The 9,536-nt window shown below is 36.8% G+C and overlaps 1 protein-coding gene across 1 annotated transcript in view; it reads right to left on the bottom strand.

Annotated features, from left to right (window-relative positions):
- STK39 (serine/threonine kinase 39) overlaps positions 1-9,536 on the bottom strand; it is a 233,354-nt gene that overhangs the window by 115,793 nt on the left and 108,025 nt on the right. The window contains exons 10-11 of the mRNA XM_023529694.1: positions 4,786-4,908; positions 4,661-4,687 (exon numbers count right to left, since the gene is read on the bottom strand). Of these exons, the coding sequence (XP_023385462.1) occupies positions 4,661-4,687; positions 4,786-4,908 (150 nt within the window). The remainder of the gene's footprint in view (positions 1-4,660; positions 4,688-4,785; positions 4,909-9,536) is intronic.

Genomic DNA, 9,536 nt, shown 5'->3' with positions numbered 1-9,536 from the left:
AACCTTCCCACCTGGCTTCATTATGCTCCATTAAATAAGGACAACTCTCCCATGAGATTTCTGAAACATCTTAATGTTTTTTAATTTTTTTTTTTTTTGAGATTTCTTTTAGACATATTTAAAACAAATCTTCAGGAAGTTTGAGCACACAATCTTCCTGGATTCCAATCTGGACTTCTGGATTCAGAGCATTTGGTGCGGTTTTCCTAGTCAGTGGTCCTTTATTCTAGCCATGTATCGGAATCATGTAAACAGCGTTTTAAAAATCAGAGTTGCCTGGACATCACCCCAAACTATCAAATTGTAACTTCGGGGCTGGGTATAGGCATCTACACTTTTAAAGCTTTGGTTTTTCTGATGTGGAGCCATGGTTGCAAACTATTTGTTTTCATGCCACCTAATGGAGGGGCTGCTATAAAAAGAATGTGTCTTTAATAGAAGCCTTAGCAAATGCCTTCTTCGATTAAATGAAACCAAAAGAAACTGAATTTAAAGACAAAATCAATTTCTCTTTTATATAGAAAATTAGAGTATAAAGCAAAATTGACCAAAACAATCATAAAACATGTACTGATTATTTCAGTGTCTGACAAAAAGATTCCAAAATCACAGTCAAAAAGATCAATAACAAGATAATAGTTGAATAGTAGCCTATACAGCATCTTAGCTAGGTTTTACATAAGCTAGGATGCTACATGAGCTAGGAAACCTCACCTAAAGAAGCTAGTCCTTGTAAAGACCACCCTGACCCCCACCCCCAGAGAGATGAGAAGCTTCTAGAGATTAGGCTCTCTTCTTTGCTTTTGTGTAATTCCCACAATGCCACAGTGCCTAACACAGCACCATGTAAAAATCAGGCACACATTAATATTTGTTCAATTAACTAACTTTATTATTACTATTTTTAACCTTTAGTCTCCACTGGCTTCCACCATCCACATAGAACAAGATAATAAATAAATGAAATGTACATAAATTATCTACTTGCTATGAACTATTAATTACTAGTGGGTGAATAATAGTTTGCAAGGCTATTTCTAAAAACAGGACCAATTTTTCAACGGGTTTGACTATGAATCTTAAGTTGTGTAACTCAGGAACTTTACAGTTTACAAAGGAAATTCCTTTAGTCTTAAGGGGGTCTCCAAATATGGTCCAGTACTAGGCACATCTGTCTGATGTCCCTCTGACAAAACCTGGCCTTATCAATTTTCAATTTTCTCCAAATAATACTGTATTACCTTGACATTCAGCCTTATACTTCCTAGGAAGCCAAACAGCACCTCGCAAGTATTGCTAAAATACCTCCCCTCTACTGCAGCATTTTACTCGGTCTAAACATGGAACTACTATGGTGACTTTTACTGAACGTCACCTCAATTTCTTCTGATCTTTCCCCCACTTATGACCTATTCATATATAAGATATGTCTATGCATGCACTGGGTTTAATACATATTTCATTGTATGGGTATTCAGGTTGCTAACAAACATGTATAGAGTGTCTATTAGATGTCACAGGGATACAAACAGGAGTAAAATACTAACCCAGTCTTTTAGTGGCTTATAGTCAAGTAAAACACTAAACTGCCATTTAAATGACAAGAATTATCAAAAACCTTATTAAAATGTAAACACTCTGGCATTCAAAAGTGCCATTTGGCAGAGATAAGCATTTTCTCCCTCAGAGATGTTTAAAGGAACAAAGTACAATGTCAGTGGCTGTACACATTGGTATATCTTTTTTCCCCTTAGCTTTGCTGAGATATAACTGACAAATAAAACTGAAAGATATTTAAAGTGCAACTATTTTTCTATTTTATAGCAACTATAAAACATTTGAAATCAGCAGACACTTCTAAGCAATCACAATTTTACATACCTATACTTTGCTCGTATATGTGGTCCCTCAAAATGCATATACAAAAATTTTAATGGAATGCAGTTTGTAACAGCAACTTACATGCTCACCAAGAAGGAAACGATTAAATAAACCATTTTGATCCATTTGTCATACTATGTAGCAGTTAAAACTAAAGAGGAACAACAACAACTAACGTGAAAAAATTTTGAAGACATAAGGCAAGTTGAAAAAATATATATTTTTAGTTTTTATAATCCCATTGTTTTAAAAATACGCTAGATTTCTTTATGTACATATTTGTATGTAATGAGCAGAAAAAGGTCTGAAAGAAAACACTGCAAAATGATAATCTTTGTGGAAATAAGCGACTGGTAGTCACTGGGATGAGAGGCGTAGCAAGATAAAAGTGATCTTTCAGTTTTTATTATACTTAATCCTTTCATAACTTTTACAAGTATTTACTCTATGTCCCTAATCAATAAGGCCTACCCTGACGAACCCATTTAAAATTACAGCCCCCTATGTGTGACACTACCTGTATCCTCTACCCATTGTTTTTTTCCATTACTTCTACTGCACTTATTTATTTACATTATTTATTTACTTATGAAATTACTGTATGTTGTTTATGTACTCCCTTTAGAATGTAAACTCCACAAGGATATAAAATTTCACTGTTATTCTCACTGATATATCCCCAACAGCTACTAAAACAATGCTTATAGTAGATACATATATATACGCACACACACCAATATATACACATATATATTTGTTGACTACTTACATATTTAACATATTTGCTTTTGTAATAAGTAAATAAAATACCTTCTGTTTTGCTTACCAAAAATGATTTAGGGTGATTGGCAAATCAAGGGACTACTTTAACTAAAGCTGAAAAGACAGAGGAACCATCATTGTAGTTGCTCTAAAACAACTCAAGATACTGAAATGCCAGGCTTGCAAAAAAAAAAAAAAAAATTGCCTTAGAAGCTGCATATTAGCAGGTGGGCTGGTTATTCTTAAAATTTGGTGAGAGTGTTCTCAAACATATGCATCTTTTACAAAAATAAGAAACCTATCTACATGCTTCCTTAATTATATAGCAGTATGGGAACAGACATATGCCACTGGGAAATCAAATAAGTCTAGATATAGTGAAGAGCCTAAGACTTTCAAGCCCTGATCAAAAAGATCAATAGTGATACCTGATTATTAATTGACTGATGCTATACATTATTCTCTTTCTTGTCTATGAAGAAAATATTCATGCCAAAAGATACTACTATCCAAATAACACATTGGATACAGTTAGAGCATCTTCAACAAGCACACGGTAAGATATTGTCACAACAAACTTAACAAACCCTCATGAGGAATTTCCTCATGAGGAAAATCCTCAGTACTAGTAAGAAAAGATTCAGTGAATATTATCCAATGAAGATATCTTGTAGTGAACCACTAATGACTGGCATTTGAGTCAGAAATACAACAAAATAACTTGAATCCTGTTATTTTGTTGTATTTCTAAGCAGAACTGACGATTCTAGTTAGAAATACTCTTAGAAATAGATGAAAAACTTGACTCTGTACTTTAGATAAAATGTGAAAGTGGGCAAGAGGACAGAGTTTTCAAGACACCTGGTTAAGATCATTCTAAACACCCAGTGTGACATCTGTGTAGTCAACATGTCCTATTGTGAGGTTCATCACCATTGTTCCTAACACAGTTTATATTTTATATATGAAATGGAAAGGTGAATTCATAAGATAAACATAGAGGGAAACAGGATCTGAAAGAGTTACCCATGGGAGGCAGGCCAACTTAAAAATCCCTTGAAAAGGCCTATCAATGTGGCATGAAGGAAGACGAGAAAATGGAGGGAGGGACAAAATAACCGAGGGAGGAGTGGCTTCTAACTCTGATGCTATCTTTTTAGAAGGTCCAGCTGGCTACTGCCACTTAAAGCGGAATGATAAGATTTACTCCATTTAAACAAAAGAAAATGTCTGCTAATTTAAAAAAAGTTGGGATGGATATCATTTATAACCCAAAGTCTTCTGTTTCCTTACTGAGAATTTATCAAGGTACACATTAATAACTCGGTCTATAAAATATTTGGAACTATTTTAAATATGCTCAAATTTCCTCTAGGAGAATTAGCAAGTCCTTTGAACTACAGTCATCATCAGTCATTAGGCTTTAGGATAATTAACCAGATAGAGGAAATAAAGTTGGTCAAAAGATGACCAGTTCTCAAAGAGAAGCTGATTAAAGAGTGTCCTTGCCTACTTAGTCACCTAGGAGATTCAAAAATCAAGACCAAAAGATTCAACCTAGAGTTGCTAACCATTTTAATATTTTACTTTATTGGAAACTATCAATCTAAAAGAAAATTTTCCCGTATGTTTTCTAATGACTAAAAGTAATGCCAAGAGTTAAGATTAATTGTGTGAACAGTCTGTACCAAGGACTCCACTTTGAGTGCTTTATGTAGGTGATTTCATCAGTCCTTGGGGCAATTTTATAAGCATTGTGATCATCCTCATTTAACAAAAGAGAAAACTGAGGCTCAGAGAGTAAAGTAACCCCAATTCATACAGCTCAAAAGTAACTCAGACAGAATTGGAACCTGCAAAGTCTATGCCCATTTTCTTTTTTTCCCACAGCATGAGAACAAAATCGAAGTCTCTTCCCCCAAATGATCAGATTCTGATACTACAAGAGGTGAGGGTTTGGGGGGCAGAAATGAAATGTTAAAAAAGAATTAAAAATCAATAAATAAACATCACTCACCTCTGGATTTTCTTTTACTCTTCGTGACTGTAAAACATTATGTATCCATTAATATATACACGCACACAAAATACAACAAAAATAAAATTTACACAGGTTAGCTTATCATCATCAATGTCATTTACCTTTTCTTGAGAAAAAGCTGCTTTTCCTTCTTCACTTTTTTCATCCATCTCGTCATCACTCCACTCCCAGTCACCGTCTTCAGTTTTATGAAGGTGACCACTTGACCCAGGGACTCTTCTTACCTGAATCAAAACAAACCCACCCAGTTCTTCACTAGCCGAATGTGAACAGTGCTCGCTGGTGCTGCTACTTGGGTTACACAGCACACACACCATCCTGAAAATAACCTAAGTGGTTATGAATTCAGGGATAACTAGCAGTTAATACCCAAACACACTACACAGCCTCCAGACTCCCACACTCATCCTCTTTCCAAAGATATTGTGTTCTTGAAATGCATGACTATATACATGTAGAACAAAATATTTTGGAAGATTATCACACACATCGGCCATCGAGGATCAAGCTCATCTTTCACTTTTGCTTCAGTTAACGCTTTATTAATTACAACACATAAAAGGCCATGTGGTAAGCTTCAAAATTGCCTAAGGAAATGCATGCAAGCAACAGACTGCTGACTGAGCGAAGACAGGAGAATTAAGTAGCCTAATGAAGCATACTAGACTAGAGGTATCAGCGATCTAAAACCTAAGTCAAAAAAAGCAAATACCCTTCTGTTGCCACCTTGATCTTTTTCAGAACCTGATATCATGCTTGTTTTCCCAGGATTCTGCTCAACCTACTTAAGCAAAACAAAATGGCGTCAGACTATTCTTAACATACTTTGTGAAACACTTTAATACTTACAAGATTGCTAGAAATACAGCAAGATAATAAGCAGCTATGCCAGATAATCTACAGAGATTATAATCAATCTTCACCAATTATTTCAATTTTTTTTTTTAAACTAGGGTCAGAGATGTAATCCGTGGGCATACTTTTCAAGTGTCTTTGTGGTTGAAAAAGCAAAACTTTTAAAAAAATAGGATGACTGAGAATGATGAGCTTCTTAGCCTTAAAAAATGGACTGAGACATAATTAAGCAAAGCAATGTAGCAGATGAACATGATGTGGATGTAACAGCCAGGGATCTACTGATTCAGAGAAACTTCAAGTGGAAAAGGACGTTGAAGTCTGTCTAGTTTAGCCCCCCAACCCCATTTTACTGAGGAGATGAAGGACCAGAAAGTGACCCAAGACCACAGCTTCAAAGGCAAAATTAAGGCAAGGAAAAAAGCCTTCAGACTCCCATTCAAATCCGAGAGTCTTCTTATCCTATTAAATAACTGTGAAAAAAGTTGTCCAAAAATGTCCTGTGAAAACTTTGAGAGACTATGATGTAAAGAAAGGCTATTTTCTATAACAGAAACTACTTAATTATAGAACAGGTTCTTCATTAACCCCAAGGGAAATGCCACAGACCTTAAATGTAATGTAAGCATTTACACATGTCTGATTAATGTAAACAATGCAGGCTCAGGGTTTGCCTTAAGGACATTACCATGTGGAACCTGTAAAAGTAAGCCTGGCTACTTTTCTAGGAGATCTGAGCTCCAACATGGAAAGTTAAAAAGCAGGTAAAAATTCTTAATCATAATTGCAAACAGTTATGCTCAATTTAAAAAGAAAAAGCTTTTTTCTCCACTCCAAAAAAAATATTTTTTAAACTAATTCTCCTTTGAAACACTAAGCACTTAGTACAACCCCTTCTGTGCTTGGCAAAAGTTATTTTTTCCACTTGCATTTTGAGTCATTGGAGAGACTTATTCTAATGATAGTGATTTTAATGGTGCTTATAGATGCTGGCAAAGTTCAGTAGGAAAAAATGCTGAAATGCACTTCAGGATTTTTGGAACAGATTGCTCTTTTTAAAGCTACAAATAATGGATAAAAGAGAAAATAATTTTCTGTTGATGTGTACAATAAAATTAATTATTTTCTTAGCAACTCTGATAGCAACATAGAGGAAAATTCGTTAACAAGTACATTTAAAAGAATGTAAAGACACAGCTATTACAAAATGTTATTAACTAAAAAATGAGAAAAGAAGTAAAATTGTGCATTAAAAACAGAACTGCTTTGACTGAAACTGTAAACCCAAGCATGGTTGATGAATTAGTATTCTTCGAGTGCTCATCCAAAAGATAACACCAAAGAAATCTCTCTTTCTGAAAATAGAGATAGTACGGCCTCACACCCAAACATTTAGTTTATGGTCTTTTCCCTCTCACTCTCTGTTTATAAAATCTATCAGTTTTGTTTCTACAAGCAAGATCCAACTACAAACAATAAAATGGCTATCTTCTATTTCTATTTCATTTTAGAACCCTGGCTGTCTCCCTCTTGGTTTTATTTTCAGTAAGAGAGAAAGATAAAGCAAAATGTCTAGGATTTATAAGCTCAGACATAGAAATGGTGGGGTGGACCATTAAGTAATAAATATTGATTGAACAAATAAATGTAGAAATTAAGACAAAGAACATTCAAAAATCTATGTAGCATAAAATATTGGTATAATAGTAGCAAGAAGAAGAATACAAATTTGTTCATTAAGAATGTCCTCTTAGTTTACTGAAAGAGAAAAAACCTGCCACAAAATTTGAAATCCAGGTTTCATGGTGAAGCTGACCTCTATTGAAGAGACCAGAAGCAATTTTACAAAGCTGCATCCTTGCAGTTTACAGGGAAGACAGGAAACAACTTCTACCTTTTAGAGCCGAGGCAACTAAGTTTCACATAGTTTAACAAATGGAGTATCTAGGAACTAAAGAATACAAAAAAAAAAAGTGTAAAAGTTTCTATTGTCCCTTCAACCCCTACAATGACTAGAATGGGTTATTCACTCTCAGAACTCTGAATTACTGTTACATTGCCCTTAATCTATTAAATAATTTACTCAGTTAATAAAGCCAAAAAAGAGGTGGTAGAATGATTTTTCTCTGCCGTGAGTTTAAAAATATAGCCCAATGATTCTCAGAGAAATAAGCTCAATTTAAGTGATAGCTAGAAGTATTCATAAGCCCACAAACTCCTCATGTCAGAGCTGACAATAGTGAGGTTAGAAAAGTTTTTCGTGCAGTAACATTTATTCCTAATGTTTGTAGCTAATCAGACATGAGCGACAGGGGAACAAAGGAAGAGAGGCCCAGCCTAGAGACCGCTCAAAGAACACCCCAGAGACAAAAGACAGGAGGACCGTAATCTATGGCTGGTTTAATCTGGCCACTGAAGGTAAGGTACTACATTAATACCGCACGAGCCAATCATCTAGGACCTTCCCATTTCTGGGTTGTCACAGCTCTCCTTGTGGAAAAACTCGCTCTTCCCTTGGGGCGTACTGTCTTATCTCTTTACCTCCCAAGTTCCACAGGACTGCAGTCCTCGTTAGTGTGGTCCATCTCCTTTTAAAATGTACTTTCAATAAATCTTACTTTTTCTAGATCTCGCTGACCTGTAATTCTTTGCTGCATCGGGGGTGGGGTGGGGTGTGGGGGGGTGAACCGAGGGACAGCACACAATGCCACTGTCCTCCCCCGTGCCGCTGGGGTGACACCGGATTTCACATCGCCCCAGCTGTAACGCTAAGCCTGGGAATAAACATAATTGAGGAGTTCTATGTACACCACACCTCTGGAAAGGAAACTAATATTTTCTTTCCTTTTTCCAAACTATCTTTATGAAATCCCTCTAAAGAAATGAAGTCCTGATTCCCACAAGAAAAAGAAGTCAGGCTCAGCCAGACTGAGGAACGGTGTGGTTCGCTGGCTGGTTCTTGGTTCTGGTGCCCGTGAGGTCAGATGCCAGAGGCAGAGCTAGGATGGAGCAGCCAAAAAGGGAGAATGGTAGGAACTAAAAACCAGTCCCTGGAACATTCTGACTAGTCCTCCTCAGTGATGCTCCTCTGAATAGGAGCTTTCTGTAAATATATATCAGGACTCAGGGTCTCTGTAAAATATGTTAGGCTGCCACCCGGCCCCTGACAACAGAACAGGAAGAAGGATGTGAAAGAGAGTATGAGAGCCAGTGGATGAACTATCTATACAGGGCGTTAGAAATATGTTAGAAATCGAAGCTTGTTTCTCTAACACACTCTAAACAAGGGGAAAATGTGATTTCTTTGCTGTTGTTGCTTGTTTAAAGGTTTTACTGCTCATCCTAGGAAGAGAGAAAACAAAGAAATACTGACCTAAAAACTTAGTAGCATTTGTCCAATTGTGCATGCCCGCTCCTTCCGAGGCCTGCCCGCAGCTTCCATCGCCACATTAACTCCCCCTGGACGTGGGGTTTCAGAATCTCCTTGGAATAATTTTCCCCACCACTGAGAATCCCACACTCCACTTCTCCTCTACTGGTTGAACGCACTCCATGCCTGCCTCACTGCAGCCTGAGCCTGAGTGATCCGGGAAGCCCACCCATCTCACATCTGCCACCAAGGACAGACTGGATGTGGCAGAAAACAACACCCAGTGCCTTCTCTTATCAGGCATTCTACTGACCAGAAGTATAAAAAATGTTTCTCATCGACTGCCGTTTACAATGTTCTTGAGGCACTACCAAGTGAAAAAAAAAGCCTTCTAAAATTTTAAATCATCAAAAATTTTAAAGTAAAATTAGACTCAGTAAAGTTTCAGCAGTAAATATTTTACTGTCCCCATACCTTATACTCTGACATTGCCCCCATGACCACCACCTCTTTGGCACCTCTGTTCCTTACTTACTGCCTGGCCTCACTGTGCTCTCCGGGCCTCGGTCCTCTTCTGCCTCTACCATCAGCCCCTCCTGCCTTCACCCCGTCATATAAGGTCTCGAG

Source organism: Pteropus vampyrus, unplaced genomic scaffold (assembly GCF_000151845.1).
Source record: "Pteropus vampyrus isolate Shadow unplaced genomic scaffold, Pvam_2.0 Scaffold2, whole genome shotgun sequence".
Lineage (NCBI taxonomy): Eukaryota > Metazoa > Chordata > Mammalia > Chiroptera > Pteropodidae > Pteropus > Pteropus vampyrus.
The sequence above is the reverse complement of the archived record's forward strand: the minus strand, read 5'-3'. Positions and strand labels throughout refer to the sequence as shown.